The sequence below is a fragment of the Oxyura jamaicensis genome, chromosome 3 (genome assembly GCF_011077185.1).
Source record: "Oxyura jamaicensis isolate SHBP4307 breed ruddy duck chromosome 3, BPBGC_Ojam_1.0, whole genome shotgun sequence".
Lineage (NCBI taxonomy): Eukaryota > Metazoa > Chordata > Aves > Anseriformes > Anatidae > Oxyura > Oxyura jamaicensis.
The window spans coordinates 27,521,869-27,538,862 of record NC_048895.1 but is presented as its reverse complement, the minus strand read 5'-3'; the positions used below and the strand labels follow the sequence as shown (position 1 = coordinate 27,538,862).

At 43.9% G+C, this 16,994-nt stretch overlaps 1 protein-coding gene across 4 annotated transcripts in view; it reads left to right on the top strand.

The window, feature by feature from the left end:
* Positions 1-13,980, top strand: part of MOCS1 (molybdenum cofactor synthesis 1) — a 32,465-nt gene extending 18,485 nt beyond the window's left edge. For 2 of the 4 annotated variants that reach the window (XM_035321372.1, XM_035321374.1), the window contains 6 exons: positions 1,165-1,276; positions 1,599-1,711; positions 2,378-2,488; positions 4,847-4,967; positions 6,406-6,453; positions 10,205-13,980. In XM_035321372.1, the coding sequence (XP_035177263.1) occupies positions 1,165-1,276; positions 1,599-1,711; positions 2,378-2,488; positions 4,847-4,967; positions 6,406-6,453; positions 10,205-11,076 (1,377 nt within the window). In that variant the 3' untranslated portion in view covers positions 11,077-13,980. Of the gene's footprint in view, positions 1-1,164; positions 1,277-1,598; positions 1,712-2,377; positions 2,489-4,846; positions 4,968-6,405; positions 6,469-10,204 lie in introns of all 4 variants that reach the window. The other 2 variants (XM_035321375.1, XM_035321373.1) reach the window with 2 other exon arrangements.
* The last annotated feature ends 3,014 nt before the right edge of the window (positions 13,981-16,994 follow it).

Here is a 16,994-nt window from a genome sequence, read left to right as displayed (position 1 = left end):
CTGAAGAATCACATCACGAGGTGATGGGGAAATTCAGATTATCTGAGGCAGCTGAGGATATGGGTTCACGCTGCCACAAAGCCCATTGACTGCCTAGCTGCAGGCTCCAGGGTGGTCCTACTCTGTGCTTACCTCCTCCTACCCCCGCTGTTGAGTTGGCATTTGTCTGACCCAGCTGTGAACTTTGCCAAGGGAGTTAACAGGCAGAAAACAGCCCTGCAGAAAGACATTAATTTTCTCCTGGTTTATCTCCTTCAGCTGCTCACAACAGACTCTGATGAGTGCCAGCGTGAGAGACAGGCAAAGGGAGTTCTGCTTTGGGGGTGCAGGTAGAGCTGCTTAGCTGTGATGTGAAACTTCACCTAACTCAGGCGCTTGCAGTTCTGCAGCTGTGGTTCCCTTCTGTTTCACCAGTGTTTTGTAAGATCAAACGTGTGTAAGTGGTTTAGGCTATAGAGCTATGAAAAACACTTGAAATGAAACTAGGTTGCGGGCTTTTCCCGCAAGACTGTAAGAGTTATGGCATTCTACACTTGTCTGCCTCGCTAACAGAGGAGTGTTTTAGTAAATTCAATTATCTGTTGTTCTTCAGCTAAAGTGGAGAGAACCTGAGGCTCTTGATGATCTTGGAGGTCTTTTCCAACCTTTATAATTCTATGATTGTTTATGAAGGTAGTGAAGAAAGCTCAATTTTAACCTCCCTTTGGACGGTGGCATAGCTAGTTGCCCTGCAGCCTATGAATGTGGAGTGCTCTGTGAATTTATGCTGGTCTGGGGCATTTGCCTGTGGTCTGCCGAAAAGAGTGCTGTAGAAGCTCCCAGGCCAGTGCTTTTGCAGAAGCTGTACAATGTAGGACTGGGGAGTGAAGGTGTCATTGTAGACAGCAAAACTGTCATGCCTTGGATGGCCAAGACAGTCTCTGTAAGGTAGCTTTAACTGACATGGCAAAAATTGTTAGGTTGGATGCAATAACTTAAAAGTGAGTTTGACAGAAACAATTGCCTATACCATTTCAGTCCTGCCAACTTCTCTCATCATCTTCTCTTTCAAAATAAATTGTTCTTTCTATCTACCTTGTGTCCTGCAAGGACTACAGAACTTCCTGTAAAAGGTAAGGAAGTCGTACTCTGCTCACTAATTTCAGGTGTCTGCCTTTCCTGCAGGTAAATTGTGTGGTGATGCGAGGCTTCAATGAGGATGAACTGCTGGGCTTTGTGGAGTTCACAAAGGATCTTCCCCTGGATGTGCGGTTCATAGAATACATGCCCTTTGATGGTAAACAATCCTTCTCAGATTCTTTGTGGCATGTGGTGTGCCATGGGTATATGTGAATTTGCTTGGGGCTGTTTACTTCTTGGGCTCATCTCCAGAAGTTTTGATGAGCTCCTTTGGGGAACTAGGAATTGCCGTAAGTTTTATGTTGTTTCTTTTACAGCTTATGAGTCCTCCCTGGGTATGTTGGGGATTAGTAGCAGGATTACTTGGGACTGGGATGCCTACAGTGAAAACTGAGAGTTGTGGAGAAATGTAAAGGTGGTTCTGTTCTAATTAAAATAAAATCCACAATCTGAAGTTACGCTGGTTTTGTTAATTCTAGGCAATAAGTGGAACTTCAAGAAGATGGTGAGCTACAAAGAAATGCTTGATACAATTAAACAGCGATGGCCTGAGTTGGAGAAATTGCCCTGTGAAGCTTCCAGCACAGCCAAGGTAAAGAACATATGCACCCCCACTCTTTCCCCTCTCCCTGCCCCACATTACTGAATTCTGACAAGTTCAGCAATTATATTTGACAAGCAAAGTTTTTTTTATTATTTTTAAAAAAAAATGAGTGTAGTAATTGCGGGATTTTGATGGGATTTTGGTGGCATGTGGTTTGGCTCTTACTTAAAGCACTGGTTATAATCTTTACCTTTAAAAACACAATGAGCTCACTAGATGCCTTGGACAGATATAAAGAATGGCAGGATTATATCCTGTATTCACAGCTTTTGAAACTTCTGGCAGTCTCTGTGTCTGAATAAACATTAATAAGCCTGATGAACCAGTTGTTCAGTGAAATAACATTGTTTTGGAGTGTGCGCTGTCACACTGGAAATTTCTAGCCTGTGTGAATCTGGATATTCTTACTCGGACAGGAGATACATTCTAGCATCACCTACCCGTTGATAACTACAAGAGCAAACTTAAAAAGTTTGTGAATTTCCAGGTGAAAGGCAAGGGCAGAATAGACTGGAACTCCTGACAAAGCTGACTTTGTTTTTCTGTCTTGCGTGACCTTAGAGACCATAAAGTGTATTCTGGTCTTTAGGCACATGGAGCTTTTAAAAATGAGTCTAATGTAAACTTTTTTTTTTCTCCTCTGTATTTCTTTAGAGTTATAAGGTGCCACGTTTCCAGGGACAAATCAGCTTTATCACTTCCATGTCAGAGCACTTCTGTGGATCCTGCAATCGGCTGAGGATAACAGCAGATGGGAACCTAAAGGTTGGTGGTGAAACATAGTTTTCTTTTTGCTTTCATGAAGCTAGACTGGCATTGAAATTTTTCCCTCAAAAGTATCTGGGATGTAAGGTAGCTGGTAATAATTAAGCATCTTTCCTTTCTAACTCCAGCTTATCTGTCCTTTGGTTTGTTGCAGTATGTGTTTCTGTTCAAGTTTCCTGGGCTGTTAGGGAAATGTTACATCACGATTTCTGGTTTCTCTGTTTTGCTAACATAGCTAACTTCAGTTGTAAAACATTGGTTTCAAGGCCAGTAAATATAAACATTTATTTAAATCTTTGATTCAAAATCATCTTAAACATGTGACAAGCAGATGATTTCCCACTTAAGAGAGAAGAGTAAAGATCCAAGCAGCTGTTAGGGCTTGGATTTTGTGTTGCCAAGGATCCTGTCCTGTTTCACCAAACATCATCTTGGAACTCTTCTCATTCAAGAGCAGGCTGTACATTTGCTCAGCGGCTGTAGAAAGGGGAGGGATAACCATTTCCTGCCACGTTAAAACTGGCAGTTTCTGGGGAAAAATTAAAGTTTTCAATTAAAAATTGGCACTTCAACATTGTCACCTGATATTGACAACAGCTGTGCCGCTGTCTAATGTCAGATGACTGAGGCAGCCTGAAGGCCCAATGAGCTTAGGTTATGTAAACCTTTCAGGCTGTCTATGTGTGGACATGGAGAGAGAGAAAGAAAATCTCCATAAAGCTTTTTCTTCAATAGACTAGACCTCTTCAAAACTCTTTACTTTGAGGTAACCGGGAAATACTTGTAAAAGATGGCATGCAGTAATAATAGAATTGAACCTTAGCTGTATGGCAGAGAGCAACAGAGCCCTAAAAATAGAGCTAGAAGGAGGTTTGTATGTGAAAGTGGGCTGATGAGGTCTGGAGAGACAGCAGGGAAAAGAGAGCAGCTATCCTATAAACTGGAGCCAGACTATTAGAGTTGATAGTCAAAGAAGTGCTCTGCTGAATAATACTGGCATTTGCCAGCATGAAATCTGCTCGATTAAAGGAGAGAAAGAACGAAATTTAATAAAAGCTCACTTTCTATTTTAGATAGGATTGTGTCAGTAGATTCTCCTTCTTGAGGAATTCAGGCTTGTGTAGTCAAGCGTGACTCTGAAGGGTAGCCATGCTTCTCAGTGGGTTACTGGTTCAGATTTCTGTCACACTTTTTATTTTTAACTTGCTAGTTCACTTCAGTAAGACTTATTGGAATGGTTTTATACATGAAATATATGCTTCTCTGTCCCACTTCCTTAAAATAAACAAGTTGTCTCAGGTGAAGAGCTCAAAAAACTTTTACTAGACTGCTTCACCCCCAAAAAGAGACTCTTAAGCAACAGGTGAGTGATGTTAAGGGATTCATAATTCCCATTTAAATTTCCAGTTAAGTTGCCCTTTTTTTGCCTTCCACCTCTCTGAGGGTATGATATATTGATTCAAGACCAATTATTGAGCAAAAATGTGTAGTCACTTTTCTAGTGCTCTGTAGAGGGTAATGACACAAGGTTCTGATGATGCAGTCACATCTTAAAAGTTACAGAAGACACATTTATATTGCTCTGCTTTAAAACTACTGCTGTAATTAAAACCTGAATCCCCAAAGTGACTCATGGTTTAGCATTAGGATCAGTATGGACATGTGTTCAGAAAGTGCTCAGCATCTACAATCTGAATCCAAGAAGGATATGGTTGTTGGCTTCATTATTTAGCTGTTATTTATTCATTTATTTATTTATTTATTATTTTATTATTTATTCATTATTTATTCATGTACCCATGGCTTCTTTCCCCAGTATCAGACTAGTGAAAGGGATGAGTACTTTCACAGCATTACAATGTTAGCAGAGTACTGTGCTGACTTGCTAGCATAAGCTTTCCTAATCTCACTGTGTTGATCCTACTGGAATTGAATTACTTATTCGGTAGCATAGTAAACCACTGCTTTATGTTACCAAGTGGCAGTTACACGTAGTCCTACTAAAGGTGAAATGGTTGGTTTTTGGGTTCAGCTCATGCTGTCCTTAGCCACAAATAATCACTGGGCTGTGCCTTCCCTTAAAGCTGACCATGGAGAGCTGCTCTGGCTCTCTTTGCTTACCTACCAGCCAGAACGCCAACCTTTACAACGGTGTTATGGTGTCACCTTCAGAGCCTGACAGCTGTAGGAGACTGTGCAGTAAGATGGTGTTGTGGTAGGCTGCGGCTATGTAGCTGAACAGAGACTTGCTACTTCACAGAAATATCTCCTATCATTGACCTAAACTTTATGTGTTGCAGGCAGACTGCTTATTTTAATTTTTCTCACTTCTCTTTTGTTTCCGTGGGTTGATTGCAGGTGTGCCTTTTTGGGAGTTCAGAAGTGTCCTTGAGAGATCACCTACGGTCGGGTGCCTCGCAGGAAGAGTTGGTTGAAATCATTGGAGCAGCAGTGGGCAGGAAGAAGAAACAGCATGCTGGTATGTTTGCTGTATTGGAGAAATAATGGCAGTGACCAGGGCAAACAGTGTCCTACTGCAGTGGGATGTGTTGAATTTCCAGAAAAAAAAGAGGGAAGGAAAAGGTTCTTGAATGGGGCTGCATTAGTTAAGGAAGGAATTTTCCCATCTGATAAAAGAGTGTTTTCTGCTAGAAAGCTGGTTCTTTACCAGTCATACAATTAACTCCAAAATTTGGATGCCAGTTTTGGATTTCCTGACCTTCCACAAGACCTGGAACCCAGACTGTCTAGCAGTCTTTCAGACTGATTTTTGTCTTCAAAGAGATGCAAATACCACTGCTAATGATCACGACAGCAAAGCTAAGCAGAAATGGATGGAGTTGTACTGGATGCCTCTTTTCCAAATGCTAGCATTCTGTAAAATAAGTACTAAAGTTAAACTGAGTTGTCAGTTCAACTACTTTCTAGAAGTGGTAAGTTCTTTTTTGAGTATCCAGAACTGTGTAGCCACTCTAGTGCTCTGTATAAGGTAATGATCCGAGGTCCATGATGATGCAGTCACATCCATACCATATAACTATATTTCAGTAACCTCTGAGACTAAACATGTTCTGGTAACTGGCTGCAGCTGGGAAGTCTGACCTCTTGCACATGAACTGGCTTCATGACCATGGAGTAGTCTACTTTAAAAAAAAAAAAAAAAATGCTTTGGCCCTTTTTTTTTTCTCTTGCAAGTTTTGCCAGGTTAGTAGCAGGTGTTTTTGCTTTTTTGGTAGTTACATGTCAAACAAATTTAAAAGAAGTCTGTAAGCCCAAGTATAGATTTGCTTGCAAAATGGGTTGCTCTTACCCGGGTAAAATAGTGCCTTCAAAGGATTGAGTCCTTTCTTTTCAGACCATTCATTTTTGAATTTCTGATTTGAGAAGGAGGGGGGAGTGTTCTCCCATCTGGTAAAGGCTTTTTGGCCATCAGCAATGTTTATCTGACACTTTCTTTCTTCCTTAAGAAAGATTAACTTCTTCCTTAAGAGATTAACTTGTGTTAATCTCAGTATTATCCTTGTGGCCTTTTGCGATTAGACCTCTTTGAACAGGAACACTGTTAACAGCTTACCCCTAGAGCAAATATAATGAACTTGTTCAGAAATAAGGTAGTCCTGAGTTGTTTGGATTCTGTGCTAGGTAGACTGTAATTCAGATTATGAAAAACCTTTCTCTGAAAAGGTTCTACAGTAAGATAGATACATAGCAGCTGGATGCTTGGAGACTGTTGCAGTTATGTTTTTAAGTATCATGCTGGATTCTTCCTCCCACAGTTCCCTTGATCTTTATTGAGCTTTGGTTTTCCTAGCGTGCAGGTTGCACTGTGAAGAGCAGAAAACTAAATATATAAACCAGATGCATGAATTAAACCCTAAAAAGCTAGGATTTTTATGTGTTCCTTATTTTATTTCTAGGCATGTTTAACATTTCCCAGATGAAAAACCGTCCAATGATCCTGATTGGTGGGTGACAAATCAGTACGTAATAAACATACCATGATTTTGTTTGGTTTATGTCTTTGGGGGAGCAGAGTGGATTGGGCTTTTGAGTCTAACTTGTGTATAGTTCTGCTTTAGGTTTAGGCAGAGAAATGGGTTTCTTAAAATTCAGTTATGGTTAAAATTAAGCTGAAGTTGAAAAGAAGGAAAGGTTTTGTGTCCCCCTACCAAGCCTTATATGATCTTCTGACTGACAGCACAGTTTGTGTTCTCTAGTTTTGAAAGTGCATTACTTTTTCCAAAGGGAAATAGCTCCCTATTTCCTGTCTGCTTCCTTTGTACTTAACAACAATAATATAATAACTAGTAGGGCAGTTTGGGGTGAGCTTTATGAAATTTACCAGATTGCAATATGAACATAAAGGATGCAGGGCTTACTTTTATTGCTGAATTAAGAAACTCAACTTTGATCACATTATGTAGAAGCAGAGACATGACAAAAATGTGAGTTTTCTTATCTCCCTGCTTCTTTACTGTGGAGTCTGGAAACTGCAGTTTCTTTATTTTGAAATGTTGCAAGGGCTCAAAGCATAACTTCTTAAACTGTAGTATCTGCTGTGTCACCAGCCCTGGGGGAAAGAGCTTTTTTTTCCCCCCCTTGTTAGGTCTAGCAAAGATGTTTGCTGACTGTCCCTTCTGCTTCAAGCTCTGTCCATGACTGAAGTAGCACTAAAGAGGATTCTCTTACAGATTTAGCAAATACCCTTCACTGTGTTTCTGCCTCTTGTGTGCCAACTTTTCTCTATTTTGTACTATGTCTTTGCAAATACCTGTCATCTTCAGAAGACTGAAATGCTTGTGAGGGCTAGCTCTGTGAGACATATTGGATATTGTTCTGGTGTTTGTTTTTTTAATCAGTTGAAGGAAAAAATGCAGTAAGGGTTGGAGAGAGAGAAACATTACATTTCAAACCCAAACTCTCATCTTCCCATTGATGTTGTGAAGCAAGTTAGCCACTGTGGAGCTAAAAACACAGCTTTTAAAACAAGTCAGCGTGCTGGGAAGGGTAACATACATTAATGGGCAGGTCTCTGTTACAAGAGTTGTAATAACTTGTCTTTTAAAGCAAGACCCTAGTCCTTTTACTTCTGTTGCTTTTTTCAGAAAATACATTCTTCCAAGTAAAGGGGAAAGAGGAACTATTGTTTAAAATGTATACTCACTTGTTGCAAGAGGAAAACCTTTATTTTTTTAAAGATGATAGAAAATACTAGATTAAATTTCTGACAGTAGACTGGAACCCACATCATTTTACAAGATGCTTTTGAAACAAAATTTTGAAAAAACACACTCCAACATTAACATTTATAGCAATGTTTGGGTATGTAGAAATCAGACCTATGTAAGTGCCTCTTGAAAAGTATTCTTTGTCTAACATACAATAGGAAAGAGCCTGTCTTGGTCCTCCCCAGCTGTTCCATGCCCCTTTGAGACTAACTGCTGGCAGTCTCTGCATCAGTGGTGCAGAGTCCATAACTGGAGATGAGCAGAGGCTCTCTCACTGTGCCGCCTGGGGAATCAGTAGGAGATTTCCTAATGGTGTTTTGAATTACTTACAAACTTCAAATAATGCTGGCATGCAAGTAGTCAGTGGGGGGAGTATGGAATTCATTTAAAGAAACTTAATGAACACTGTGGAAATCACTGATTGGTTTTGCTAGTCCCAGTAAGCCAAAGCTGACTTCTTCCCTGCACTGCAATTGGCCTTTTTTTTTGCTGTAATGTGGTTTGTGTCGTATTTCCCTTCACTGAACTAGTCCTTTCAGCAGGTTGTTCTTCTCACAGGTTTGCTTCAGTTACAGGAAGTTCATCTCTAAGTATCTCCTGGATTTTTTCCCCCACCCTTGACATGGTGCTAGCTGGAATCTAACACACTTAACTTTGATGTGCATTAGTCAGATACAACGACAGGCAGTTTGTCAGATGCATACGGTTGTATTATACAACTGAAACTATTTCTACTGCTGTAGAAACAAAGAAAACAGAGAAAGAAACAAAGAAAAGGTAGGTTGTTAGGAAAAACAAGTGTCTTGCATGCATTGCTCTCTATTGCTGTGTTTTTACTTCCTACTCTACTTGAGCAAACTTTACTTCTTTCCTCCCTAGTCCCATGGCTTTGTGCCTAGCCTGTGGAACTAGGTACTTATCTGCCTTCGCAGTCCAGCTTCTCCTGGAGACAAGGTACTCTGCAGGAGTTTCGCTTTGAAGCCAATCATGGAAACCAGAAGAACAGAGTACTTTGAGTTCCTGGCTTCTTAAAGGAATATTCAGATTAGCCTCTGCTGTATATAAAGGGAAAGAAAAGAACAATACGCACAGCTTTCTGTTCTACAGCAGAGCAGCGTTGCATTGAAAACATTCATGGTTACTTAACCCGTTCCTCTGAGGGTAAACACATTACCACTACACTTGCAAGAATCTTAATTGTGGTGGGTGGGCCATCAGCTGTGGGCCTGAAAGTGCCTTTGCCTGAATGTAAATATGCTTTAATCACAGCCAGAAACTATATAAAATGATTGATTAAACTTCAATAATTGGCATCTTCAGATCAACAGTTGGAAGGTACTCTAGTTGAGGAAGATGCTAAGTGCATCACTCTCTTGCTATGGCAGTGTCTGGGACTAACACGTTTTTTTGAAACTAAAGAGGTGAGGAATACAGCTGGTGCGTTGCCCACATTGTTATTGCAATATGGACAGTCCAAGGCAATAGCTGTAGGTCTGGGCAATAGAGGTAATTCAGCAAGGTGCTCCAAATTTCTCACCATAGAGCAGAGAGAACAGGAGCTCAAGGAGAAGAGAAGGAAGGTTCTCAGCAAGGCTGAGAAACTAGGGCTTAGCCACTTACCTCTATACTGCTTTCTCTGTATTTCCTTTACAGATCACTTCTTTCATATGAAAGACTTCTTCTGTCTTGATGCTTGGCATTAATCCCTGTGCAAATGCCAAAACCAAGGGATTAAATGGTGAAAAGGGCAGGAGGACTTACTACCTCTCTGCCAGCTGGGAGCTACGCCAGCTCAACTTGGAACATAGCTCTTGAGTAGATTTAAAATCTGTCAATGAGGGGAGTGTGAATTTTCCAGTGCTTAAACTTCAGCTGTCATTAATGCAGTCAGAGCTGGCAGTAGTAAGGAAGGTTCCCATCACAGAGCCACCCCGTGAGCTGTAGATGGTGCAGTTGCAGATGGTGCTTCTGGTCCCTGCTGTCCTCAAGCAGTGCTGTGACCCTTCTCTGCAGAAGAAGGAAGCAGGAAAAGTATCTGCCTGTGCTGGGAGAAGGTGTTTGGAAAGGAAGAACCGAGAACCTGGGGGATAGAGTTTTGTACTTACAATGCCAAGCTTTCACAAGAAGACTGGAACTGGGAGAGTCTCAAATGAGATGCCGTGACTTGCTTATCTTTAGGACTACATTCTTCTAAGCTTTCTTGGCTGCTGTTTCTCAGGAAGTGTTGATGCTTTTTGAAAGCAAGTTGTTTCCTCTTGTCAGGAACCATGAAATAGGTGTTTTAAGTCCTGGGGTTTGTGTTAACAAAACAGCAAATTTTGGTGCACTGGTAAGAAAGGAGAGAAAAATGAATGGTTGCAGGCTTCTTCAGGTTTCTGTAATGCAGGAAGGCCCAGGCAGTGCTCTGACAGGGTTCTCAGCTATTGCAGACTTAACTTAGCTTCCTGGTTAGTAATACAGCCTCATGTTATTTTCTCTTCTTTTTCAGAGCTTGCATTGCTGTCACTCCCACTACTCCAAGATGCCCTGCAGCATCCCCCAAATTCAAAACAGTGGGGCCACACAGCTAGCCATTGGCCAACTTTGAGAGCAAGTTTATCCAAACAAATGGGAAAAGCATTAATGAAAAATAAACTTTCAGGACAGCTTATCCTGCCCGTATCTCACCCAGAGCAACAGTGCTACAGAAGGACAGGAATTCTGCAAACCCAGCTGAGAGGCTTCTGTGTCTTCCAGAAGGACCCGAGCTCCACATTTGACACGAAGTGCCTTGAGGCTTCTCCTGTTGGCCAAGTTTCTGTGGACTGTCAGCTCCAAGAGGCAAGTCCAGGATCTGAATTCTGTACCAGGGATTCAGCATCTTGCTCCAAGGTCCCTCATGCCTCGGATAGCTTGACTCACACTGATGAGGAAGGACGGGCCACCATGGTAGATGTTGGAGGGAAGCCAGATTCTAGAAGAAGGGCTGTTGCTGGTGCTGTTGTCCGCCTGGGTGAGAAGGCATTTGGGATGGTGAGGCAGAACCAGATGAAGAAAGGGGATGTGCTGGCAGTAGCCCAGATTGCGGGAATTCAGGGAGCCAAACTGACCAGTCAGTTGATCCCGTTGTGTCACAACATCCCTCTCAGCCATGTGGAGGTGTCTCTGAGCCTGGATGAGGCCCGGTGCGCAGTGGTGATCCACTGCTCCTGCCAGACCTGGGGGAAGACGGGCGTGGAGATGGAAGCCCTGACAGCTGCCAGCCTGGCTGCCCTGACTGTGTACGACATGTGCAAAGCAGTTACTCACGACATCGTGATTGAGGAGGTGAAGTTGCTCAGTAAGACAGGTGGGCAGAGGGGAGACTTCTCAAGGGCATAGAGCATATCCAGACACCTCCAGCCCTCCAGGTAACCACTGCTCACACACAGCCACTCACAGAACCAATGCCACTCAGCTGTGGTAGGCTTGGAGACCTCAGCAGGTATACCACACAACTCTGTCACCTTACTGCTGAGTGAACAGAGGAACCACTTACCCCAGCTGTTAAGGATGTGTGTTTTTTAGAGGACAGACTTCTCCACTCAGCCAGTAGTTCCATTTCAGTGTCCTTACCGTGAGCTTGAACAAAGCTTCCTAGTTATACCACAGAGGGTTTCTTTTTCTTCATGCTGTGAAATATTCACAGCTGCTGTCATCACGCCATGCAACTGTGAGCTCTGGAAACGAAGGAAGTGCTGAAAGTCCTGTTATTTGACAACTATTTTTCAGTCAAGGATTAGGATTTCAGAGTTGTTTCTGTCTGTCTGTGCCTCCATCCCCCCTAATTGAATTTAGATAGTGCTAGTAAGAAGAAAATAGCTCTGGGACCCTACCACGCAGCAGAAACTATAGCTGTGGAACAGCCAGGGTCAGAGAGGCAGCTCCCATCCCTTTGCATTGCTATTGCTTCCCTTGCCCACAGTTGGGAAATACCCACCTGTCAGTTTCAGAAGAAAAAAAAGAGGGCAGCTGCCCAGCTCTCTGCCTTGAATGCTGTGAAATGATGTAAAACAGAGGGTTGCTGGTGTTAGAAGAATTATTTTGCTGAGCTGAAAGCTAATTTTTGCAGTGTTGGAAGCATATTGCAGCATTTTGACCTTAGTGCTCAAATACATGGAGGTGCTGTGTCTGCGTGCTTGATGGCTTAATTACACCAAGCATGGAAGTAGGTGTCAGCTCACCCTAACTTTAGACAAAGCTGTTGCACCAAGCCCCAGAAGGTTTCACTTTTTCCTTCTTCCAACACAGCTCCTAGCAGCCAGCAAGCTGCATGGTCCTGACAGCTGAAACCAAGACTGAGACCAGTAGCCACTTGCTTGGAAGAGCAGGAGAGATGCTGTTGCCCCACCTGGAGAGTTTTCCTGCATGATTTTTTTTAACTTGCTTTCATGAAATCTTCTGGCCTTTGAGCATTTAAGCAGCCCCATGTTACATAGCTGGGAGGGGAGATACCATGTAGCTCTAGCTTTGATAATTGACTATCCTAGATATTAATCAGCATTGTTTTGTTAATACTGATGGATCCTTTTAAAACATTAACTTAAATGCACTGAAGAGGAGGATGTTTTTAACCTTGTTTTACTTGTTTCTTAGTGCTTATGGCTAACGTGATCTCCCAGATGATTCAGGGTGTTCCCTTTCAATACGCACACAAAGACAACTCTAAGTTAAAGAGGTTACTGTAAAAGTGTCTTCAACATGGCAAGTAGTTGCTTCTCATGTAATAAGGTTAAAATGTGAGCATCAGGAAAGCACATAACCAGTCACGCACACCCTGCTCACTTAAAGTAAGCACAGGTTTAGGCTGAGGAGGCAATAGGTTACCTTACAAATGTATTTACTTGTGCACTACAAATCTCATACAGTAGTTAACACAGAAGGAGCTCTGCCCATTGCAGATTGATTCTTTTCCATTGTTACTGAAGTAAGGTGCACACAGTAGCTACAGCTGCTGCTGAGCAAGCTCAGAAAAGGAGACAGTCTGGGAAGCCTGATAAGAGAGGTGCCCAACTCCATAACCATTTGTATGCCTACAATTCAGTATTGTAGTCCTGATTCCATCAGTGTCACTGATCTGTCTGTAAATCAACAATAAGTCAACTTAGCATTGTACGGGAGATAGTAGTGAGTTATCTCACTGTGTGGCACCAAGCCAGGCAAGAAGCTGCAGGTCCTTGCTCCCAAAGAGGCTAAACCATGCTTGCTTTTGAGGAGATTGCCAGGTATCTCTGCTAGCTGAAGCTCAACTGAAGAACAATACAAAAGCCAGTTGCCTTCTAGGTTACGAAGGAGCAAGAAACCCAGACTGGCTTGAGCTGATGAAGGAGACTATAAAGTAGTAATTGGAAGAAAGAACACTTCAACTTCCCTATGACTGCATCGAGGAACACACAGCTCTCAGGTTGTATGAAGGGGCTGAGTGGAGAACTTCAGGCTGCCTACAGCCAAGGCACCGTGCCACCTTCTGCGAGGTGTCATCTTCTGCAGCACGCACCTACCTTCCTGCCTGCCTCACTGGGGCACTGCGGAGGCTTCCCCTGCAGGGCACACAGCCCAGCTGCACCAAGCATTTCAGCTCACCCTGCAGCCAGGAGAGACAGCGCTCATCAGCAGAGCTGCTGTGCACAACAGCTTCCCTTGTTCAGCACAGAAGCAAAGCCCCTGGAAAAGGAAGCAAGTCTGGAACCTGCTGAGGTGCTGCCTCACGCAGGCACTGCACTAACCCCCACGACGCACAACACACCCTGCCCTCCCTGCCTTCACCCAGCCTCCAGCTAGTCTGGAGAACTAAAAGGAAACTAGGCAACTCAGTGGTGATAAGATGAGGCTTCGGGGCATGATTCTTCAGCTTCTGAGAAGTTTGCTGCTGTCATGCTGTAAAGCTCACACAAAAGGACTTAAGGCCCTACAAAGCGCACGCATGACTGCCACGCACATCCCACTACTTACGCACACTTCACTACATACTTTCTTGGGTTGTGAGTGACTGGAAGCTTCGGACAAACAAACTGTGGTGCCATTTTATGCTCATGTTATACTATAAAGTCTTGAAACTATGCACATTTATAGATAATGAAGCCAGCATAAGTCAACACAATATTTTGTAAGAGAAATGAGGTGGTAGCACTGTATGTCTTGGTGGTGCTGGGTGGGCAATGGTATAAGATGTTGAATACTTTTTGGAGGCTTGCTTTTTTTTGTCCACTGTTTTTAATAAATACTAGTTGTAATTGTTCCATGTGAGTGTGAATGCGTTTTTCATTCAAAGGAACATTTGTTTTAATCCATAAGCTTCTATAAATAACTGAGGATGAGCACCAAGACAGACCTTATAAGCTGCCATGATTAGGCAGCAATTAGTAGCTTCCCTACAGTAGTAAGTTATCTTGACTGATCTCTTGCTGTTTCATTTTTGTTGTTGAATGAAATTCAGCTCTATCTGGCCCTTCTTAAGTTGAGTAATCCTGTAGGTTTAGCATCATAATTTATCATCTCTCATCTTTAATCCAGCTTCTCCCACTTGCCTGTCCTGAGTCAGTGGATGCATAAAACAGCGCTACTTTGTGCTGCAGTCATGTAAGGAACTGGCACCTCCAGTGCCCTCCCTCTTAGCCTGAGCAACTGCAGACTGAAATGGCCCCAAAATGCTGCAGGTCCTGGAACCATAGCACAAAGCTCTACACCCCGCTTTCTAGGAAGTGTTTCCTAATTTGGAACCAGAATTTTGACACTTTAATCAAAAGAAATGAGGTAAAGCATGAGCCCACCACATCCTTCTCCTGGAAGATGCCCTAAGAGCACCAACAGCATCACTACCACTGTACACACCAAACCCAGCTGGAACACCAAGAAGCGTCGCTGATCGTGGCAGCCCTTACAAGGCACCATTTGTCTTTTTCTCCAGAAAACTGTCTCTTGTCCCAGCTAATTTCCTATTTGTGTTTTATTGTCAATTCACTGCCAATCCAGCCTGCATCTTCCTTCATGGCCACATCCTGAGGCTAGCCACCCCGCCCTTAGACTGCCCTGGAAACACTGGATGCAAAGACTAAAAGGGAAGCCAGCAGAAGCTGGTCACTGAGAATTCATGAAGACATTTGCTGTATCAAAGGGAGCAGTGCTTTCAGAGAAGTGCCGGGGGAAGAAGAGCAGGGAATAGAAGGAAGGCATGGCCCGAAATACCTTAGAAAAGGACCTTTTTTCAGAACAGGAACCACTCAAACCAAACCCTAAAAATAACAACAGCTGAACACTAAAATGGGGACAAAATTTTAGCTATTTTAAACCACTGGTGACCTGCAGTAATTCTTCCTAAGTCCCTGAAGTTACTTAGCTTTACACAGGGTTTGACTGAACAGAATCTGGCCCCACATCCCACCCCCTCCTTGGCCCGTAGCTCATTTGTGGCTCCTGGCTGCCTCAGCAAGAGTTATGCAGGCGTGTTACAGCTTAAAAATGCCTGTAACTTCGTGTGTGTGCTTTGGCCAGGACCTAGGACTGCTAATTAGTTAAATAGAAACAGTTTACTTCCCTCCATTTATTACAGCCTTGTTCCAAGAGTAGCTTAGCATTTCAGCAAAGGTGAAAACGGGAGTTGCTGGATGCAATGGGCTAAGCAGGGTTTTTTTTTGTTTGTTTGTTTTTTGAGACTTCATGCTAAGGCCTCAAAATGTGTCTCAAAAATCAAGTGATCTGATGATGGCAACCCCTGACACATCTGGCACACTCCCTGGAAAGGCACAGGGTGGAGTGGCTGAACCCTTTTTCACAAGCTGGGCCTGAAGGGCTTTGGGTGAGCTCAGTGCAGGCTGTCATAATAAGAACACATTTTCATTGTGGTCACAAGCCTATGCAGCAGTAGCCGAGACACAAATCCAGCCAGCTCTACCGTCCTCCCCCTCCATGCTGCCATTGCTGGGTTTAGAAAGCCTTGGGTTTAGCACATTTAATTTTGTACTCATCCTACTTGCTCCTTTGATGAGGAGAAAGTACCCAAAATTGCAGTGGTTGAGCAGGGCCGAGTACAAGTTTACTGGAAGGGCTGGATGCCCTTGGATGCTCGCTCGGAGCAGAGCTGTGTGACAAACCAAGCGCTGCTCAGCTCTACTTTCACAGCCCGACTGCAAAGGCAGCTTGCCTGATGATGGCCCTGCCCAATGGCTGCGGCTCTCCCCAGTGCCACGCACACAACTTCTGCTCCATCTTGCTGCTGCCAAGCTTCACCTTGTATTGCTAACTTGGGCTTCCCCAAGCAACAACTCTTACAGATACAATTGCTTCTTCAATAGCCTCAGCAGAAGAGAGCATGGAGCTTATCCTCAAATTCTGGACAGCCTGCTCAAAACCAGAAAATCTCCATCCTTCTGCTAAGCTGTTCCCACACAGACTCAGTCTCAAACTTCTCTCCTCTATACCATGACACTTCCAGGGTACACACCCGAAAAGACACAAGGCCAGCAAAAGCAAGGTTTCTGGTTCCACCGGGAAGGGCAGCTTGGCTGCAAAGCGTGCCCGAGTGACAGGAGGCAGGGGAGGAAGAGAGGGAGACAGCAAAAGGGCCGGGCAACTGTAAAGTTGTGTTAATATTATGCTTGGAAAAAAAACGTATGCCAGCAGATACACAGCTGCTCCGTTAATAGTGCCCTAGGCCAGTTAGGAGCTGGTGCAAGTCGTGGCACAGCTCCATCGCCAGCAGCGGAGCTGCGCAGCCTGCTACCAGGTAGCATCTGCTCCCGAGGGCCTGGGAGAGAGGGGTTTCAGCTCTGCCCTCTCATTACCACCACTTTCTGAGTCCTTAAGGAACACCCTGGTTAATTAACGGGATCATTCCAGCACTTGAGAGTCTCCCCATGTGCAAAGTTGCAGCTGAGCTGTAATTGCGGCTGTCCCGGGGCAGCGCGTGGGGCTGCATCCTCCCTCCCCTCCAGCCACCTCCCCGGCTGCCACCCACAGCCTCTGTGCTTCCCCACCCCAGGCCTGACGCTGAATGGAAATGTTTTAGCTCCGTGCGGCTCATTTGGCTTCTGCAGATCAGCTCCTGGGGCCATCCTCAGCCCAGATCCAAGAAATAAGCGGAGCCGAGGGGAGGGAATCGTTTCTGCTGCCCTTGAAGCCTCATCCCTCCTATTGCAGCTGGCAGCTCAGAAGGCTCCATCCTGCCAAGACCGAATCTTAATTGGGTTCAGTGGAAACACAGGCTGCTGCCAGGGCTGCCGTGATCCCCGCCTTACAGGGAACACGGGCAGAGCTCGCCTGGC